The sequence below is a fragment of the Microtus ochrogaster genome, chromosome 19 (assembly GCF_000317375.1).
Source record: "Microtus ochrogaster isolate Prairie Vole_2 chromosome 19, MicOch1.0, whole genome shotgun sequence".
In the NCBI taxonomy this organism is placed as follows: Eukaryota; Metazoa; Chordata; class Mammalia; order Rodentia; family Cricetidae; genus Microtus; species Microtus ochrogaster.
In genome coordinates, this window is record NC_022021.1 from 47,701,559 (window position 1) to 47,724,148 (window position 22,590).

The 22,590-nt window shown below is 40.1% G+C and overlaps 1 protein-coding gene across 2 annotated transcripts in view; it reads left to right on the top strand.

Moving 5' to 3' along the window:
* Nucleotides 1–22,590, top strand: part of LOC101995670 (zinc finger protein 58-like) — a 36,232-nt gene that overhangs the window by 1,846 nt on the left and 11,796 nt on the right. The window contains exons 2-4 of one of the 2 annotated variants that reach the window (XM_005356679.3): nucleotides 5,724–5,850; nucleotides 6,360–6,455; nucleotides 8,019–9,394. In XM_005356679.3, coding sequence (XP_005356736.2) covers nucleotides 5,724–5,850; nucleotides 6,360–6,455; nucleotides 8,019–9,394 — 1,599 coding nt within the window. Of the gene's footprint in view, nucleotides 1–5,723; nucleotides 5,851–6,359; nucleotides 6,456–8,018; nucleotides 9,395–22,275; nucleotides 22,410–22,590 lie in introns of those variants that run through there. The other variant, XM_005356678.3, reaches the window with a different exon arrangement.

Here is a 22,590-nt window from a genome sequence, read left to right on the forward strand (position 1 = left end):
ATAAAAAATAAAAAAGATATTAAATTTTGGTGATTAGATTATTGTTTGCATTTGCTGTATGAGGGAGGATTCTACTCTTTGCCTTGGTTAAATATTCCTCCAGGAATATTTAATATTTGCAGGGGATGTTCATTATCTTTGATTACTGATTTGTATTAGTTTCTGTCAGGACCTCATGATGTTCTCTTCTGGTTTCCTCTGATCTGTTCATATTTGTGCTCCTTAAATATCTAATCTGAGATGTCAATCATTGACCCTTTCCATCCTCACTTCTTGACTATTGCAGCCCTGCATTACAAATTCTAATCGTTCTTAATAATAGAAACTCAGAATGAAAGCTGACACATCAGAGAAGCAGAGTGGGTAGCCACTGGAGTTCTTTCTTCTGCTAGTGCCCAGATCAAAGGGGCGATCCTGTCCTTAGACTGCTTCCTCAGACTGACTACCTAGACTGCCTCCTCAGACTGACTGCTGCTTCAGACTGCACTGAGCTCCTGTCTCCGCTGCCTTATATTCTTCTTTCCGCCCAACCATATCACTCCTGTCTCCACCTCTCTAGCGAGCCACCACCCCTTGACTCTGTTTCTCTTTTTGACCGGATCAGTTTTGTGTAGCCCAAGATGGCCTTGAATTAACAGATCTGTCTGCCTACGTGTACCGAGTTCTGAGATTAAAGGTGCGCAGCATGACTGCCTGGTCTCTAGTGGCTTAGCGCTACTCTCAGACCTTCAGGCAAGCCCTATGTGTTAAAACACTACACAGCCCTCCGTGGTTTACATTCTGCTTTCTCTGTAACTTGGATGCCTTCCCCTGATGGTGGAATACAAAATAATCCCACACTAGTTCAGAATTATGTATAATAAAGGGTGATTTATTTAGGGGAGACTCACAGATCACTGTCATATATCACAGTCGTCTGCACAAACGGGGAACAGGAAGGAACAGAGTCTAGCAGCCAGAAGCAAGAACCGGAAGCAAGAGAGCAAGCACAGGCTTTACAGCTGCATTTATAGTATAAGAGGCCATGCCCAAGTGGGCTGGTATCTTAAAGGCTATTGGCTGAAGGAGCAGAAGGAGCTCCCACAGCACCTCCCCTTTTTGTTTAAATAAGAGAGTTTCAACCCCAATACAAAACTATATATACTAGGAACAGATATCAACTGTAAGATTAGAATTAAAACCAGTATAAACAATATTAAGCAAGGAACATATGCTAAATCTTTTAATAAACATTCTATCCTAAGGAGTTTAAGTCTTGTACTGGAAATGGCTTGGCTAGATCATAAGAGGATGGTAACTATGACTATCTATTCTTCAACTGCATCGAAGACCTGAGAAGGGAGATAATATTAATTGAGGAAGTCCAATCAGGCAGCTTCCAAATTGTGCAGTAAAGGAGGACAATGACCTCAAAATGTAAACAGTGTGTAAATATCTTGATCAGAGGTAGAAATATATAATACAATATAATAAATATATCCTAAAATTGTATCAATATACAAAATGTCTTAAATAGAGGTAGAAACATACATACATACATACAATCTGACAAAATAACTTTGTATAGGTGTACAAATATTGCAAGCAGAAATAGCATATTCAATATAACAAATATAATATGAACTTGTATCAATACAAAAATTTATACCAATATAAATTGTCCATAAATGGTAGCTCACAAGAATTCACTCTATTACTATTATTATTAGTAGTGTAAATAAGTTCATGCTAAATTACCTGTTATCCCATTCAATTTTCTCTCTTTCTCTCTCTCTTTTTTTTTTTTGTCTCTGGGCCTATATAATTTCCTCCCCAACCCTATATGAGTAATAATCAACCCCAAAATGGTGTCCCTAACCCTCAGGACAAACTTTGTTGGGAGAGGGGACATTGTCTTCTAGAGTTGCTTCCAGCTATCATAGGGGCAACGTTCTTTCTATGGGATCCTGTAAAAGTAAAATGATAGTTAAGTTTCAAGATTGCTGTTTTTGCATAATCACAAATGGTCTCTGAGTAGTCCATAGGGTATTTTTGTTTGTTTACTTGTTTATTTGTTTGAAATTCTTATTTGGAGTTCTGGCCAGAACGTTGTAAGAAGAGGCACCATTTCCACATCTGGTATCCAAAAACCAGTCTCATAATAGTGCTATCAGCACCATGATGTCATATCAACTAGGTGGAGTCGTTGTGGTGGGGCCCCATCTTCCTCCTGGAAGCTTCGAAGATTACTGCAGGAAAATCTACTGTTCATTGTTAAAACCTTAAACATCACTCATATAGACATATTCAACAAAAGATATGATATAGACAAAATGGGCACGGAGAAAAGTAAATCTCTTCTTAAAATCTTTCTTCTTTCTGTCCCTTAACAGATGGCTCCTGACACGAGACAGGAATTCTGAATTTTTTTTTGTTAACAACATGCTTGGATTTAGAGAAGGATAGAGCCACCATCCAACTCCAAAGCCAGCTCTGATTTTTAATTAGAGATATATACATGTGCAGATAATCAAATTATACCATGCAGGTTATACAGCATCATAAGTCAGTTTTTTCTTTGTTTGTTGATTCTTTCTGGATAATCATGTTTTCATCTTTAGGCATCTAGATGTCCAAGGTCTCTCGACTCTTTTTGAAGATGAGTATTTTCTTGCAAAGACAAGAACAGAACCCTGCCCCAATCCTTATGAGGTTTTCTTACTACCTGCATGATTGTCACCTCTGTGGATGAGCTGTCATTTCTCTTTCTCAAGAGGTTTCTCTTTTTCAAAGTGAATCTTTATTAATTTTGATGGTATCTATACCTTTTCTTATCCTGTGAAAACCCTTCCACAACATAACACATCTCCTGGTTTTAATTGTGAGGTCAACACAATATACCAGCTTTAATTTAGAAGTTTTTTTCTAATGTCTTTCTGCTGCTGTTGTTTCTCATTAGTGTTAAGAAAATTCAAGATTAATAAAGAATTATGTAATCTATTTCTGGGGGTATTTTCCATCCCTTTCTGTTTGTGTAACATATCCTTTATAGTTCAGTTTGATCTTTCTATAACTGCCTGACCTGTAGGATTGTGGGAGTATACCTGTAATATGCTTTATATTATAATAAGCAAAAAACTGTTTCATATTCTTAGTAACATATGCTGGACCATTGTCTGTCTTTATTTATGGAGGTATACCCATGATGGCTATAATTTCTAATAAATATATGATTACTGAATCAGCCTTTTCTGAGCTCAAGGCAGTTGCCCATTGAAAACCTGAATAAGTGTCAATGGTGTGGTATACATATTTTAATTTTCCAAATTCTGTAAAGTGGAACGCATCCATTTGCCAGATTTCATTTCTTTGGGTATCTTTTGGGTTACTTCCTGAAGGTGGCGGTGTTTGGTTATAGAAAGAACAAGTTGGACATCTTTTTATAATCTCCTTAGCTTGTTGCCATGTAATAGAAAACTCTTTAAACCTTTGCTATTGACATGTTGTTTCTTATAAATTCTGAGGCCTTCAGCCCACTTCCAATCAATAATCAATCAGTTTCTGTATTACCTTGTGCCAGAGGACCTGGCAGACCCGTATGGGATTGGATGTGTCTTATGTTTATGGGACAAAGCCTATTCCTGATTATATCTTGAACCTATATAAATAATGAAGTCAATGCTGTATCATCTGGTATAAATTCAGTGATTTCAATATGTAAGACAATTTTTTCTGCATATTGCAAATCTGTAACTGTTTTGAGAGGTTCTTTAAAAATCCCTTAGTACAATGAGAATAACATATAATTCTGCCTTTTGGACAGAATTATAAGGGTTTTGTTCCACCTTACTTAATTCTTCTGATTTGTAACCTGCCTTTCCTGATTTATTTACATCAGTATAAAATGTAAGGTCTCCAGTTATTGGTGTGTCATGTACAATTCAGGGAAGAATCCAAGTAGTCCCAGGGAATTAACAGCTGAAGCGGAAAAAGAATGGATGGTTTGTGAAGAGAAATTACAGGAGGCACATGTAGATAGAGTGAATCTAAATCTTAATTGCATTCTAGTCATATTGCCTTCTAGAATTTCCCCTAAAGGAATTTTAATGCAAAGGGAAGATATTATCTTAGAATGGATCTTCTTACTACATAAACCAAGTAAAAAACTAAAAACTTATATGGAAAAAGTCTCTGAATTAATTATAAAAGGAAAATTGAGATTTCATCAACTAGCAGGAATAGACCCAGCAAAGATTATAGTTTATTTTACTGCTGATGAAATTAAAAAATTATGGGAAGATAATGAGCCATGGCAAAGAGCTTGTGCTAATTTTTTTTAATATTTATTTATTATGTATACAATATTCTGTTTGTGTGTCTGCCTGCAGGCCAGAAGAGGGCATCAGATCTCATTTCAGATGGTTGTGAGCCACCATGTGGTTGCTGGGAATTGAACTCAAGACCTTTGGAAGAGCAGGCAATGCTCTTAACCGCTGAGCCATCTCTCCAGCCCCTGTGCTAAATTTTTTAAGGAGAAATTAATAGCAATTATCCCAAATTCTAATCCTTGACCTCCAGTTACCAAGGCATAGCTGTCATAGGCGTAGCCCAAAGCCTGCTTTAGGATTCTAGCAAATGGGCAATTAGCTTTCTGTAAAAGAAAAACATAAAAAGACAGGAAAAAGGAAGTGGGACAAGTTAGAGTGCTCTCTAGTGTATTTTAAATCTTTAAATGTTATTACTACACTTACTAATTTGTAATCTCTTGAAATACTTTTTATTTCATTTTGGCTGTGAGTTCCGCCATTACTGTTATATCTCAAGACTGCCCCATCCCAAGTCTCTTGGTGTGCTGACAATAGCATCGCTATTGAACTCTGCACAGATGCAGTCATCCAGACCTGAACCAGAGCTGCTATGTCGGAATCTTCATTTTCACTGCATCTCACATTCATGATTGTGCATATTAAGGGTTGATAAGTACCTTCTCCCCCACTGTGGCTTTCTCCTGTGCATCTGTGTCTGGTGTATTAAACAAGCATAACACAAATGTAATCTCCTCTGAGAAATGTATCTCTGTGGTATGTAGAACAAGCATAAGACAAATGTAATATGCCCCTGTGCATGAATTCATTTCCTTTTTACATTTCTAAAAGTCCAATATCCATATGAGATAATAGGATCTCTTCATTCTCTTTGCTTGAGGTTGGGTCAGGGGTGACCCTTGTGAGACCAAAGATGATTTCATATGATCATATCAGAAGTATCTTAGGAATGTTACTTGTAGGCAGAGTTTCTCTGTGTCCCAGCAGCCACTCCCAAATAACGAGACAGAGACTTATTATGAATTATAAATGTTCGGCCAATAGCTTAGCCTTGACTTCAGCCAGCTCCTACAACTTAAATTCACCCATTTCTTTTAACCTATGTGCTTCCCAGGGCTTGTTTACCTCATCTATGAACTTCCATGGATTTTCTTCCGAGTCAGTCTCCAGAATCCCAAGACTCCACCCATCCAGCATCCTTCTTCCCTTCATTGATTTATTAAACCAATCCAAGTGACAAACCTTCACAGTGTACTAAAAGATTATTCCATAGCAGTTACGTACTTATGCCTGAAGCACTTCCAGCTTTTGCCTTATCCTCAGCAAAATTTAGAGTTGTTTACACAGCCACACGATGCTGTTGTTTTATGTTATTATTATGGCTTTCAGATGTATAGTAATCAATTATTTTTATTTCAGGAAATGCTCTCATTCAGGGATGTGGCCATTGATTTCTCTGCAGAGGAGTGGGAATGCCTGGACCTTGCTCAATGGAATCTGTACAGGGATGTGATGTTGGAAAATTACAGCAACCTGGTGTTCCTGGGTGAGGATTGCATCTATAGTGAACTCTAATTGTACAACCAACATGTAATTTCCTCCCTTTGTAGAACATCCTATGGGTATTTGTTCTTTCCAGCAGTAACTTTTATATACCTGCTTTTATGAAAAAATGAGGAAGATTGCTGATATTTCAAGAAATATTTTATTGTATTTCTTCTTGTGTTTTTGATGTGGCTTTATGATAGTTTTATTTGTTTTTTAATATGCTTTCTTTATTCTTTGTTGTAATCCTATGAACTCAGTATTGTGCGGTATGGAGCATACATGTTAAAGAAAATGTTTCACCCTTTAGCTTTCATATTTACTTTGTAAATGGAACTACAGATCTTTGGATTATAAATTACTTCTACATATTCTATATGTTTTTCTCAGAAAACAATGAACTAATTTTCTACAATTCTTTAATCTGTTCTTATAAGCTTAAAGTGGAAGACATTGCTAATTTTGATTAGAAAACACTAACATTGATGTTTACCTTTTTCCCCAAAATAGGTCTTGCTTCCTGTAAGCCATACCTGGTCACATTTCTAGAGCAAAGACCAGGGCCTTCAGATGTGAAAAGACAAGCAGCTGCGACCTTGCACCCAGGTGTGTAGAGATGAGGGGAACAGAGGACAGAGTGGGAGGCCAGAGATCCAACTGAAAGCCAGGCTTCATCTTGAGCTCTGAGACAGGTGTTCTAGTGCCATCATCTTTTAAGAATCTCTGTCTGTGTCTTCTGTTGTCACAGAAGGGCATCTGCCAGATGTCTATGGTGGTTTACATCTCTCAGCTTTGGTCTTCCTCTCCAGTGGCTCTGCTTATATTTACAGTAGTCAGAGTTCTTAATCTTGCTGGGTTTATATTGTAACTGACGTTTTACTGTTTTCCACCCGTCTGAAAATTCGCACACACTTCGAAAGACAACTGTAAACATGAATTTCTTCCATGTCATGTCCATACTTGTTAATTACAAAGTTCTATTTTCTGTGTTACTGTATTGTTTCCTTAAATTATTTCTTTACCTGCAGAATGCTAAGTACAATGCATATATATATATAAATTAAAATTTATATATTAGCTATAAAATTTATATATAGCATTAGCTCTGTGAACGTCAGTACTGTATATGTTCATTTCATGGGCAAATATGAATCTCACGTTTTCATGTCTTATATATTTTGTTATTCAATTGTTTTATCTCACGAATGACACCAAATAGGCTAGCTTTATGACATACTCATTGACAATAATATTGCCTTTAGCAAAAGTCTGTCATTTATACACAAATTTCAAACTTTTTCACAAGTCTATATTAGGAATTTGTTTCCTTGTTATGAAAATGTAACATAACATACTGTCTTCGTCTCTTGAAATCCATTATTTCACAGTGTTATAGATGCTAAACGTCTTAGGAAATGAATCTTTTCAAACTTCCAAAACTAAAACTCTGTTCTTAAGATTAACACTGTGTGATTCTACATCCATTTAATTTAAGACCATCAAAATCAACATCCAGATAGACAGTTTTGGCCACTATAGTCAAATGGGATTCCTGCATTTGAACAGTTGGTCCCCAGTTGATGGTGCAGCCTTGCTGGATGCAGTACATAACTAGGAGCTATGCTGAAGTCCTTTCAGAGTTAAAATCCCCCTTCTACTGCTAGTTTGTTCTGCTTCGTGGTCTGGGCACAGGATGAGCGGGAGCTTTGGCTTCCAGATGGTCCTCCATGATGGACTCATACTGTCTGGAACCGTAAGTCTAAGTCAAGTCTTCAAGTAAGTGGCCTTGGTCATGATCCTTTATCAGAGCAACAGAGACTACACAACATAGATACACTGTACTTTCATGTCTGGTGGAATTATTTCTCTTAGCATATGTCCTTAGGCAGTTTTTATTATTATTGATGGTACAACTTCCTTAGCCATTTAACTGTGGATGATGTGTTCAATATTTCATTTTTATATTCTTTCTTGTCTTCATCTTTCAGTAGAAGTTTATTATTTCCATCTACAGTGCTTTCTGAATTTCATTACACCAAATATAGGTTTTCAAATGTAGCTTCTCATTTGTCTATAAAATTTTAAGTAAGTCTCCATATTAAAGCTAAGCACTCTAGATATAAAGAATGTCGCTCAGATTTTATCCGTTTCTCAACTTTTACTCACTAGGGGGAACGCCCTATAAATGTCAGGAATTTGACAAGGCCTTTGATTGGAACCCAGTGCTCATTCAGCGCCAGAGAATTCATCCCGTGGAGAAGCCGTACAGGTGCGAGGAGTGTGGTAAGGTCTTCAGCGCTCACTCAGCACTTTCTGTGCACCGGAGAGTTCACACGGGAGAGAGACCCTATCGATGCGAGGAGTGCGCCAAGGCCTTCAGTACCCGCTCGGCACTTTATATCCACAAGAAGATCCACTCCGGAGAAAAGCCCTACAAGTGCCAGGAGTGCGCCAAAGCCTTCTATTTCCCTTCGCTGCTCAAGCAACACCAAAGGACTCATTCCGCGGAGAATCTGTGCAAGTGCGAGGAGTGCGGCAAAGCCTTCTATTTACCTTCGTTCCTTAAACAGCACCAGAGAATTCACTCCGCGGAAAACCCCTACAGGTGTGAAGAGTGTGGCAAGGCCTTTTCCTACCCCTCCACCCTCAAGCAGCATCAACGCATTCACTCGGGAGAGAAACCGTACCGCTGCAACGAGTGTGGCAAAGCCTTCCGGAGGTCCACCTATTTTCACCAGCACCAGAGAATTCACACCGGGGAGAAGCCCTACCAGTGTGAAGACTGCGGGAAGACCTTTTACTACCGCTCCAACCTGAAGGGACACCAAATCATCCACTCCGGGGTGAAGCCCTTCAAGTGTGAAGCCTGTGGCAGCACGTTCAGAACGAGCTCCGACCTTTCCAAGCACCAGAGGATCCACGCCGAGGTGAAGCTCTACAGCTGTGAGGAGTGCGGGAAGGCCTTTTCCACCCACTCGTACCTCATGCGGCACAGACTAGGCCATTCGAGAGAAAAGCCGTACAAGTGCCAAGAGTGTGGGAAAACATTTTGTTACCCTTCGATCCTTAAGGAGCACCAGAGAATCCACTCCGGAGTGAAGCCCTACAGCTGTGAAGTCTGTGGCAGCATGTTCAGAACGCGCTCGGAACTTTCCAAGCACCAGAGGATCCACGCCGAGGTGAAGCTCTACAGCTGTGAGGAGTGCGGGAAGGCCTTTTCCACCCACTCGTACCTCATGCGGCACAGACTTGGTCACTCTGGAGAGAAACCCTACAAGTGTGAAGAGTGTGGGAAATCCTATAGCTACCCCTCGCTCCTTAAGGAACATCAAAGGATTCATTCTCAGAACCCCTACAAGTGTGAAGTGTGCGGCAAGGTCTTCTGTACTCGCTCAGGACGTTCTAAGCACCAGAGAATTCACACCGGCGAGAAGCCCCACAAGTGTGAACAGTGTGGCAAAGGCTTCTCCACTCATTCATACCTTACTCTGCACAAATTACTCCATACTGAAGAGAAACCTTACAAATGGGAAGAATGTGAAGAAGTATTTTATACTTGCTGAAGACTTAGCAAAACACCAGTAAATTCACACTGGAGAGAAACCCCACAAATGTAAATAATGTGTCAAAACTTTACTGTACTTCAGTCTTTAAAAACAACAACAACAAAAAAGTCATTCCGAGGAGAAATCTGACCATTGTTAACCTTTAAGTCTTTATTAAACACAAAACACTTCCTACTGTAGAGAAACCATACAGATGTGAAGAATGTGGGAAGATGTTGTACTGTACTTCAGACTTTAAGGACCGTCAAAGGGCTCCAAAGATGCCCTTCAAGTGTGAATGAAAAATGTGACAAGGTATTGTCTAAGAGAGTATTTATTCTGCAGAGAAACTTTACGAATGTGGAGAATTGGGAAATTCATTTTTAACTCATCCATCCCTGATTCTGATCAGTCTTTTCAAAGTTCAGGTTGTGCGTTTGTGTTTTAGGTTGTGGTCAGACCTGTTGATCGTGGGAGGAACCATCTTTTTTTGGACTAGGATCCTGGATTGTATAAAAAGAGGAAGCGAACTGAGAATAACTGTTCACCTCTCTTCCTCTGCTTCCTGACTGTTGCGACGACCTGAGCAGCTGCTGCTGCAGTGACTGCTGCCCTAACTGTCTCACCGTGATTCACAGTGTCATGGTTTGAGTGAGAAATGTGTCCTGTAGTCTTAGGCCTTTGAACATTTCTTCCCCAAGTTGGTGGCCCTGGGGAGGCTTAGGAGTAGTACATCACTAGAGGTGAACTTTGAAATTAAAAGCTCCCTCTACATCCAGTTTGCTATCTCTGCATCCTGCGTGACATTGAGGATGTGAGCGTTCAGCTTCCCGTGTCAGCCACCACGCAGCTTGCTCTCATGCCCTCCCTCCATCATGAACTTTGATCCCTTCTGTACCGTAAAGTAAAGTGATATCATTCCTCTGAGTTGCCTTGGTCATGATGTTTAATCAAAACAGAAAGTCACTAATAAAATCATTGCCCATGTACCATGAGCTGTAGTTACCAGTGTCTCCTGACATTACTCAAGTAAGGGTGCTTTACCACAGCAAAAGAAGAAATAAGGCTGCAAGCCGAAGAGAAGTTGCAGTTCGTTATTTAATGCTAATCACCTTAATCTTTTGCTCCCATTTCCCTGTCATCCTTTTAGTCCCTGTCTGATGACTTCATTCTTTTCCGAAAACCAATTCTTTACTTACACCCCCTAACCCAGATGTAGTAACAATAAAAAGGTACTTACTAAGATATTTTTCTTTGTCTGCAGATTTTTGGTGCCCACATGTAGTGTTCATATTGGTGCAAATGTGGTATTAATGTTTATAAAACTTTTCGGCACTTTTTGTTTTAATTTTTGTTTTTTGAGGCAGGGTCTCTCTATGTAGCCAGTGCTGTCCTAGAACTCACTGTCTAGACCAGACTGGCCTATGACTCACAGGTATCTGCCTGCCTTTGCCTCTCAGGTACTGGGGTTCAAGGCGTGCGCCACCACTGCCCGGCACTTATTTGGATTCTTAATATTTAGTTATTTTATCATCAGATTCAAATTACTTTTTTTCTTTTTTTTCTTTTTGTTGTTGTTATTGTTTTGAGACAGGGTTTCTCTGTGTAACAGTCTTGGCTGTCCCAGAAATTTCTATGTGGACCAGGGTGGCCTTGAACTTTTCCTTCTGTATAAATTGTGTTGTCTGTGGTCTGTTGTGTTTCCAAATTAGTTTATTTTTTTCTCTAGTTCTATGATGAATGTCATCGGAATTTTACCTGGATTTCACCGAGTACGTAGATAGCTTTTATCAGTATTGCCAGTCTTAGAGTGTGAGCTCTGCCAGTCCATAAACATGTGGTATCTTTCTATCATCTAATGTCTTCCTCTAGTAACTGCTTTCAGTATTTTAAATTTTTGCTAATAGTAGTTCCAGGCCTGCCAGGGCTACACAGTGAAAGCATGACTCGAAAACAAAAACAGAAAGAAATCTTGCGTCACCTTGGTTGACGTTACTCCTGTAAGAACTTTCTGCTTCCTCCTCATTTCCTCCTTGGTCTCCTTTTCCCCCTCTGACTCTTCTTCCTCCTTTCTTCATCTCCCATTATAAATGGGCATTTTCCCCCCCTGGTTTCTTCCTCAGAAATTCTGCTATTGGTGTATATAAAGGCTAATGATTTTTATATGTTGACTTTGTAAGCTCCTGTTTTACTGAAAGTATCAGATTCATATGTTTTTGGTGGTGTATATGTGGTTTTTAAAATAAAGAATAATGTCATCTAAATATAGGGATAGTTTAACTTCAGACCAAATTTTTGTCCCTTTGTCCTTTCTATATTGTCTTAATTCCCTAGTTAACAGTTAGAGCACAGGATTCGATAAGAATCCAGATAGGTAACCCTTGTCCCATATCACATGTTCCAGGGACTGTTTCCGTCATTTTTTCTCTACTTACTAAAGGTTGGTCCTCCAGATATCATCCGTTGCCTTTATTTTGTTGAAAGATGTTCCGTCTTTTCCTTGTTTCTTCCTCAGTGTGCTTTGCAGTTCATCAGGTACGTTTTCTGCATCTTTTGAAAGGCTCATGTGATTTCTGTCTTTCTGTCTATTATATGTTGATTTACATATGACAAAACCCACCTTAGGAGATAAAAACCCTATTAGTTGCAATTTCTAATCTAAGTGTGAAATTCTTTGAGAAGTTTTTAGTGTTTTGGGTTTTTGTTTTTGTTTTTGTTTTTTTTTTTTTGTGGAGGAGTGTTCAAATATTCATTATGGATGGTGGTGTGCTATGGTATTTGAGTGTGAGTGTGCACGCGCTGTGGAATATTCTTTTATACTGTATGAATATATGTTGCTGTATTTGGTTTAGTAAACAAGCTGACTGACCAATAGCCGAACAGGATAAAGTTAGATGGGAAAGCCAAACTGAGAACGATGGGGAGATTAAAGGCAGAGACAAGGGAGAAGTAATATTAAGCCTCTGTGTCAGTTATTTGGGAGCAGGAGGTCCAGACAGGAAAACTCCGCCTACACTGTGTGTGTGTGTTTCTGATTTTGTTATTATGGGTTATACCAGTTCCTTAGAATTAGCTTGGTAGTTCCTTCTGTTTCTTGATAAGATGAGTAGTTGTATTGTGGTTGTCTGTTTCCACAGCAGCCAGGCTGATCCTCTCTACTCAGATGCCCCACAGCCTCACTAGCCAGGTCTTAACAGGTTCTTTCATTTCTCACTTAAAAGTCTTTCCTGATTCCAGTTCAAGTGCTGAGTATTTCCTGATTGTACTGCTTTAATTATTGGCCATGACTTCACCTCCATGTACATATTGGATCACAGCTCTCGCCTTTGTTTAAAAAAAAAACAAAAAAAAACAAAAAACAAAAAACAAAGGTGGAACCTGAGGGATGTTGACTGTTACTTTTACCATCTTCTCCTTTTGGCCTCTAAGCTATAAGAAAGGGCAAGCCAAGATGCTTCTCTCTCCTTTCTTTTGTCTAATTTACTTGCCAGATCAGAGGCCAATGCAAAGGATGCTGTTCCAAATCCTTTCTTGTAATTCCTCCTTTAAGCAGAGAACTTCTTGCTTGGCTCCCATCGCAGCCTTAGATATATTTCTTATTACACACGACGTGGGCCAGGCAACCTCTGCAGCTGCCTGCCAACAATCTCAACTCTTATGTTTTACAGTCAGCAGCTGCAACGTTGCCTCTAAACCTTTTAACTGTTTTCACCACAACTCCATGTTCAAGTGGTGGACCCCATTCATCAAGCAGGCATGCCACCCCATATCACATAGGCAATGATTGCCATTCCAGGATGCTTCCCGTAGGCACATCTAATCATGATTGCTCAGCCCTAGTTGCATGTCTCACTACCCGTAGAAGAACTATGCAGCTGTTGTCAACATGAGATGGGGTGGCTGTATTTTAATTCTGTTCTTGGATGCTCCCCCTCAACCTGATCATCCTCAATTTCATGCCTTGCTCCGATAGCCAGCACCGTGCACTGTTTTCTCCCCAAATTATTGTCTCTGTTGTATCTTTTTTTTGGACACCAATTATGTGTGTGACAGACATTTCCTGGAGAGATACAGCAGGTGCACACATATACAAACACACACATACACAAACGCAGAAGCACACTTCTACAACAGGTGCACACATGTACAAACACACACACACACGCAGAAGCACACATCTACAACAGGTGCACACATGTACAAACACACACACACACGCAGAAGCACACATCTACAACAGGTGCACACATGTACAAACACACACATACACACACGCAGAAGCACACATCTACAACACAATCTTCTTGCCTGGGACTTAGTGAATATGGGTGAGTGGGGAACTGTAAGGATTGGAAAGCCAGGAAGTATGCTGATAGTTTGTGTCTCTTAGAAATGACAGGAAGCAATACCCATGGTACCGTAACAATATGGCTGGCTAAATAAAACATAAATAACGACAATACCAAAAGACATGCTAAAATGGAAGGGGAAATCTCACTGACAAAGAACTAGGAGCAACTAATGACTGCTAAGAGAGGAAGAATTAATCTTCCTCAGGGAGCTGCCTTCTAATTGGTTCTCCAATACCAAGTGGTCAATTATGAAATCATGAATATGCTAATAACAATGAATTCAGCATGTTGTATTTACATATTTGTGTACATATATATGTGTGTGTGTGACAATAATAAAGAGACGATGAATTTGAGAGGGAGGAGGAATATTGAAAGCTTGGAAGAATGATGGAAATGATGTAGTGACATTTTTAATTTTTAACTGCAAAAAATAAAAAATGGGAAAGTATATTGTATGAAATTCTAAAGGACTAACTAAGAACAGTATTTTTAAAAAGCCAACAGCCTGAGCATTAACGTAAGAGATTGTGTAATTCCCAATGTGTGGTCGTAATGATGTTGGTTGTAGTAGGAAGCATATCCTGTGATGGTGAAAAGGGTGACAGGCTAATCTGCCTTTTGAAAAGATGGAGCCCATTAAAATACTATGAAGTTAGACTGACATTTCCTATGTCTGTATTTTCACTAAGTTCTTGGTAAAATGCTAACAAGCCTTATACTTGCATTATTCAAACTTGCACTCCTGTTGTTACTGCTTCCACTTCAACAGTCTGTATTATTCATTTCCCTGTGTCTGTTACAATATAAAGACTTCATTCTTGTCACCTAATACTAACTCATATCATGATCAGTTATTGAAGTTTTTAAAAAGACTGAGGATGTGAATGGCTTCTGCCGACAAAGCTGAGTGCCATCTTCCTATCTCTGCTTAGAAACCAGCATCTCTCTTCTGTGCATAAACACTTATTTCTGATAGTTTATGTACAATTGATCTCAAGGATTGTTGCAAGGAGGGGGCCTGCTTGTTTGTACTGGCCGCCTGGCTAGCTTACACCCAAAATAAACACACAGAAACTGTATTAATTAAAACACTGCTTGGCCCATTAGCTCTAACTTCTTATTGGCTAACTCTTACATTTCAGTTTAACCCATTTCTATTAATCTGTGTATCACCACGTGGCAGTACTTACCGGGAAATATTCAGCATGTCTGTCTCTGGTGGCTCCATGGTGTCTCTCCCCTACTCTGCCTTCCTCCCAGCTTTCAGTTCTGTCTTCCCCACCTACCTAAGTTCTGCCCTATCAACTAGGCCAAGGCAGTTTCTTTATTCATTAACCAATGAAAGCAACACAAAAACCCCGCCTACCTAAGTTCTGCCCTATCAACTAGGCCAAGGCAGTTTCTTTATTCATTAACCAATGAAAGCAACACATGGACAGAAGGACCTCCTACACCAAAGGATGACAAATATAGGAGTAGCAGTATCTGAGAGAAGATGGGAGACATATTAACCCATACAGCCATTAGAGTTCCCTTATTCCAAGTAGCTCATTTTATATCCCAAGACTTAGTTCTTATTTCTTCTTCTTCATGGGATCAGCCTTCTATGTCCCGAGTTGTGGGAACCAAGGCTCAAGGCAGAGTATCCTAGACTTTCAGGATACTGTCATTCAGGCAGAGGCAGCCACTAGCTAACCACAGAGGTATATAAGAGAGACAGCAAGTGATATGGGTGGGTGGAGAGAGGCATACAAAAAGGAGACAGTAGTTAAGCCCTTTTTCAGCTGAAGAGTTAGCAAGGTAAGAGTTGACTGTGGCTTCTCCTTTCTTTCTCTGATCTTTCAGCATTTGCCCCACATCAGGCTCTGGAATTTTATTGTTAAGACCAATTAGAAGTCATGCAACAATTGGCGTCTAACTTTATGCCATGAACTCATGAAAAAGGCATTTGCATGTGGCTTTGCAGCCACTTGCACACTCAGGGGCTCCTGCCTGAGTCACTGCTTTGCCAGCTAGGTTTTCTTTTATTTCCAAGCCTCTGAGTGAGTTTGGGATTTTCCTGTTGCCCCTTTACAACATTCTCCAGCTGCCACCCCAACTCCAGAAGTACCTGGGCTCCAAATGCCATAGGACTTACCCACCCTAGACTGGCTGGCTATGCATTCAGGGAGCTCACACCACACGTGCATCTTCTGCACAATTCTGTGTTCTTACTTCAAACAGCCAGCTCCCTCTTCCCCGTGAGTCCTGGGTTTCCCCTGAATCCTCTCCTCGGGCTGCCACTCTGAGCACATGGCTATCCACTGCCAGCTGCAGCTGTCCTCAGCCCGACTGTTTAGTACCTCTGTTCTCCACTCAGGTGTGTTACAGCTCACAGGTCACTGTCATTGTTGGCAGATTTGGTGAGACAATTGGGAATTTTTAAAGGGAGGAATTAGTTAATAGAGTTTTTTTTCCCCACGTTAGAAAATGGGAAACACTATTGCCTTGGAGGGCATTAGGTCTCTGTATTATTATGGATGCTTTAAAATTGGGATAATTAAATGAAGGGATAATCAATTTCACTGTGATTGACATATTATTAATTATCATTTTGTTAATGTTTATTGTTGGTTTGATAATTCTTGCTTCCTCTCTAAAAATGTTTGTTGATATAAGTGCCAAGTTAGAGTCCTTAGAAAAACTTATTAAAACAGATTATAGAGATATTAAGATCCATACAGAGGAATTTAATGGAGAACCAATTTCAGTATTGCATTATAAGTTTAAAAAGGAACAGCCTAGGATTTTCAAATAAACAATTTTAATTTATCCAGTCACCTTAGAGAACAACTGGAAAGTGATAGATATCCCCAAGGGTGTGCAAGACTTAAATGGGCTCCTTTGGAAATGTTAGCTTTAAGGAGATTCAAGGAAGCTATAGTCTCATACGGCATGTATTCACCTTCTGTAAAACAAATAGCAAACTCATGGTCAATTTCCAATAGGATTATCCCCCAAGAATGGAGAGAATTGGTTACAGCAGTTTTAGAGACTGCGCCTCAATTACAGTAAAGGGCATGGTGGAAAACTGAGGCTAAGACCATTGAACAATGAAGTAGGGCTAAAGGTTTGGAAACCTCCCAACGTCAACTTATTGGAGAGGGACATTATGCTGATGTACTGATTTATGCCCTGGGTTTATGCTATGCAGCAGCTTTGAATGCTTGGGAAAGAATTTGAGAAGTAGAAAAGAAAATTGAACTGTTTACTAAAGTTATAGAGGGCCCAAAGGAAACCTTCATGGATTTCTTAAAAAGATTGACTTCAACAGAAAATAGAATAGTACTATTCAGAAGCTAGAGAAATAATAATTGCATCTCTGGCTTTTGAAAATGCTAATGCACAATGCAAAAGGGTAGTTAGGCCATTAAAGGTACTCTTGGAGGAATGAATCAGAGATACAATCAATATTGAATCTCATGACTATGATGATGCTTAGATAAAAAGGGTGATTTTCAGAGGTTTGAAGAAAAATCAAAATGTCAAGTGTTTCAATTGGGTAAACATGGTCACCTAAAAAGGGATTGTAAACAGTGCATTCTTAGAAGCAATGTTTCTTCTAAGCATAATTCGAACAGAGTGCCCCTCCCTTCTGGATTACGCAGAAGACATGCCAAGGGCAGGCATTGGACTAATGTATGTAGATCAACAAGGGACAGTCATGGTAACCCTTTGCCATCAGGAAACGCCTTAAGGGGATTCTGCAAGTCACCATGCCAAATTTGGCTCAGTCATTTCCTGTCATCCTGGAGGAAACTTTTCCAGAGCAATTAAAGAACCTAAAGCCTTTTGTTAAAAAAAAAAAAATACTGCTCTGCATAGTAGAACAGCTAGAGAAGAGAGAACAAAAAATTCAGGAGAAACTGTGAAGAATATATTATGGCAAACTTCTGTAAATGAACAAAGATCAAAATTAAAAATACAAATAAATGACAATGTCATTGAGGATCTGGTAGACACAGGTGTGGATGTAACAATAATTGCACCAGAACCTTAGCATCCAAATTGGCCTCTTCAAGAGGTAAGTGTTCACCTTTTAAAGACTGGAACATTATCTCAGGTAAAACAGCATGAAATGGGTCAAATGTATAGGGACAGAGGGACAGAGAAGAAAACTAAATCCATATGTGATAAAAATAGTAACGAATTTGTGGGGATGTGATTTATTACAGCAATGGAATACTCAGATTAACATTTCCCCAATCTTAGAAACAAATCGTAAATTATGTTTCTGGGGGGGGAAATATTAGAAGGTGTTATAAAAAACAGTCACTGACCATTCAGGTTGTACAAGAACAGGGCACAACAGCTGCTGATCTTTCAAAGGAACCAGCATCCCCACCCATAAATGGTTACAGATAAATCTATGTGGGCTATGCAATGTCTTTAACAATAGAGAAACTACAGGCTTTAGAACAGCTGGTACAGGAGCAGTTAAATGCTCAACATATTGAAGAATCAACCAGCTCTTGGAATTATCATTTATTTGTTGTTAAAAAGAAATCTGGAAAATGGGGAATGGTTACAGATATAAGAGCTGTTAATAAGGTGATTCAACCAATGGGCTCTCTACAGTTTGGAATTCCTTTGCCTTCTCTATTGCATAAAGGATGGTCTCTTATAGTTATTAATTTAAAAGATTGTTTCTTTACTATACCTTCACAAGAAAAAGACAGAAAAACTTGCCTTCACAAGCCTACTTATACTAATTCTCAGCCTGTTAAGAGATACCAATTGAAGCTTCTACCACAGGTAATGTTGTAAGTCAGCCATTGGAAATGAAACATAAGCAATTTCCTAAATCTATAGTTTACTATTACATGGATGACATTTTCCTAGCTGATTCAATTGTATATACTTCAGAATGTTTAAAGAAGTAAAGAAAATTTTACCTTGTTGGGGATTACAAATTGCACCTGAAAAAAATCTATTAACTATTTAGGATATAAAATAGGTCTACAAAATCTTAGAACCCAAAAGGCACAAATTAGGAGAGATCAGTTTCAGACCCTTAATGACTTTAACAAAGCTTTATCTCCTGATCCTTCTGTCAACTGAGGACCAAGAATTCAAATGGGAGACATTCTCAAACCACCACACACCCCTTCTTTGTATCAGTCCATGAACCTATCTCATAGAATAGTTACACCAACATAGAGGTGGCCCTTCCAACCTTAAGAGTCTAGAAGCATCTTGTGTCCATCACATTCCCTGTACTGGATTAACAGTTATAAAATTAACAGGCACATATTTTTATTACTGTATCGAACACTATATGGCATTTTGCAACTAGCCAAAATAAAGTGGTAATAAATCTTTCATGTCATGGTTGTATGGTTGCTTGGGGATAAAGTAACAGAGCCTCACCACTAGCATGTGTAACTGATTTGTAACTTTGTCCGTGCATGCTTGGCAAAGGTTCTTCCCCTGTACAAGTATATCCTCCCTTCTCCAGCATCTAAAAACTCCTAAGAGCTATTTCAAATGAATAACATAAATTTCCAAATAGTCTGATGGGTAGATTTTGTCAGATTGACTTATAGATTGTGGAATAATTTTTTGATGGATATTTGATGTGTGCAGACTCAGACCACTGTGGGTGGTGCCACCCCTAGGCAGCTGGTCCTGGGTTGTATAGTAAACACAAACTGGGCAAGTTAATGGGTCAAGCTTGTAAATAGTGTATTTCCATGGTTTCGCTTTCTGTCCTTGATTCCAGGCTCCTCCTATGACCTCCTGCCCTGACTTTCATCAGTGATGGTGCGTATTTATTGGGCTTGTATTGCTGTTATAAAACATGATAACAAAAGCCTTGCGTTGGAGAGGAAAAGGTTTACTTAAGCTTACACTTCCAGAGGGCAGCCTGTCACTCAGGAATGTTAGCGCAGGAAACGGGAGGCAGAAGCCATGGGGGGAGTGCTGTTCGCCCGCTTATCCAGCCTGCGCTCTTAAGTTGCCCAGGTCCGCCAGCACAGGAGTGAAGTTCCACGCCCCTTAAACATACCAAGAGAGGGGCCAGCCCACATTGATCATTAATAAAAGGAATGCCCTACAGGAGATCCAGATGGAGTCAGTTTCTCATTAAAGTTACCTCTTTCCAAATAATTATGTGTATCAACTACAAAACCCAAGCTGGATGTGGTCCATAACCTCTAAGTCAAAATAATTGTTTTCTACCACCAAGGTACTTTTTGCCAGGGTGTTTTCTTACGATAGCAATAGAGGGGGAAACAAATCCAGAGACTAAGGAAATGAACAGGAAGGAACGTGCCTTCCTTTGCATGGATGTATCTGAGCCAGTATATTCACGCTCTGATAATTTCCAGGATAAAAAGGTAACAACAAATGGTGAGTGACTACATATATTGGCTAATTACCAGTTAATGTCCTCTGCAGAACAGCAGAGTGAGGTGGCTCTTCTGAATACGAAGCCTTCTTTGAATTAGAATGCTCACACACTGCACATGCTAATACAAAACCCAGGTAATCCAACCTGAGACAGAGGCCCAGCATTATCAGCATGGGAAGCGTAGGCAGATGGTCTGGAACCAAGAAAAGCATAACCACAGAAACAGGCCAGAAGGTGGACAGCCAGAAGGCACGTGTTCCTGAGGCCTTCTGCATATGCAGAAATGGATAGTAAACCTTTGTTTTTTCAAGCAGAACTGGGGAAATATTTGGATGGTATTACATGACAGAATGCAGTCCATGAATCAGCCTTAGAGAGGAGTCACCATTTTAGAGGAACCACCATTTACCTTATCCCAAGCTTGTTCAGTATGTCTTAGAGAAGGCACGAAACTACTTACACAGTTAGGTCATGTGCCTCCCCGTGAGGGATGCAGTAACAAAGCTTCCTGAAATCTACTTAGGGACATGGTTCAGGTTCCGTGTGGTGGGCATCGGAGGCCTTGAGAACTGTACTAATATGGAGTCTATCTCCCTGGACTGTGCAGAGCCCTGAAACTGGAAATAGCTTTTTATATAGCAATGAACAGGTAAATGCTTGATATACTGGAGTGTTCACACCGTATACTTGAGCACTGATTCCTTTTCTGTTAGCCAAACTTGACATTACAAAACTACGTTGTGTTTTATGTGTATATTTCACATATGCACATGAGTCCAATTGTAGGCAAAAACAAACAAACATCTGCCTACAGCAATGTCAGGAGAGGGAGTTCCAGACCATCTGCCTACGCTTCCCATGCTGATAATGCTGGGCCTCTGTCTCAGATTGGATTACGTGGGTTTTGTATTAGCATGTGCAGTGTGTGAGCATTCTAATTCAAAGAAGGCTTAGTATTCAGAAGAGCCACCTCACTCTGCTGTTCTGCAGAGGACATTAACTGGAAGTGGGATTACAGGTCCTTGTGAGCTGACAGGTCTGTCTGTTGACAAAGGAACCCTAATCTGCAAGAACAGTCGCTGCTCTTAACCACTCCACTAAGCCATCTCTCCAGCCCCAAATCTCAGAGATTAAACTGATTCTTGCCCAAAATCATGTTTTTCAGAAAGCTGTAATGGAGGAAACTAACGAGCTAGAAGTCAGAAAAAAAAATCTTTTAGAGGTGCCAAAGATAAAATTGTGAGTGTGGTCTAAATAAGCATAAATAATGCCTGAGAATTCAGCTTCAGGTAGAATTCTCCACAGGCATGCTTAGGCCCCCAATATTGAGATGAGCGGGGACCCAGGTAGTACTCTACATGATCAGACCTGCAGGATATTATCTTCTCTTCCTAAAAATTGAACCCCACTATCGAGAAATGGAGACAACAGAGGAGTTCTGATTGAATGCTGCAGTTTCACCAACCACCACTTCCCATATGAGTGAGTACCTTCTTGGTGATGGTTCTACACACACACACACACACACACACACACACACACACACACACACACACAATTGGGAGGCTCGCCATGCTAAGAAATAATATTCTTATGAAGATATTTCTGATAGCTTTACATTCAAGGAAGCCTCCATTATACACAAGGGTTTTACCCCAAGATAGCTCATCTGTTTTTCTCCTTTTCGTTTAGATATAGAACTGGAGACCAGTCTGGTTTACAGAGCGAATTCCAGGACAGCAGGGACTACACAGAGAAACCTTGTCTCGAAAAAATAACCAAAATCAAAAGAGAAGGAAGAAGAAATTCGCATTTCAGCATTAATGTCTCGTTTCATTGTTTAAAAGTAAAACTGAGTCGGTGTGATTTTTTTCCAGGATGTACGAAGATTAAAATCAGAACACATGGACCAGAAATGACCTATAAACCTAATATTTCTGTCAAAGGCTCCACTCACATTCACACAGCTCGTATTGTGGGTCTGGAAGTAAACGCCAGCCTCACTCCCGAGACTCCCTTGCAAACCCGGCTTCTTCCTCCCTTTCTCTACTGCGGGTTGCCAAAACCGGTAACCAAAGAAATCGCCACACTTGAGTTTCCGGAATTCCTTCGCGCAGACTTGTGGGAAATGCAGTCTGGTCCTTTGTGACGACACAGGAGCCCGCTCCGGAAACAGTACTTGTTCATTCTGTCTGAAAGTGTGGTATTTCCCCAAAGTTGTGCGAGAGTCCCGCCTGCTGTGCATTCCCGTTGCGTCTCTGACATGGAGGTTGGTCCAGGGTGCAGCGCAGCCTGAGGCTTTGTGCGGGGTGCGGGGCCGTCTTGGAGGGAGCGGACCCGGGCTGGGTGGGAGGGCGGGAGAAGCTGCCTTGGAGGTGCTGTGCTCAACTGGCTGGGTCGCCTGAGGTTGCAGATCAGGGCTGGGGTGAGGGCGTGTCTGATGGTGCCAA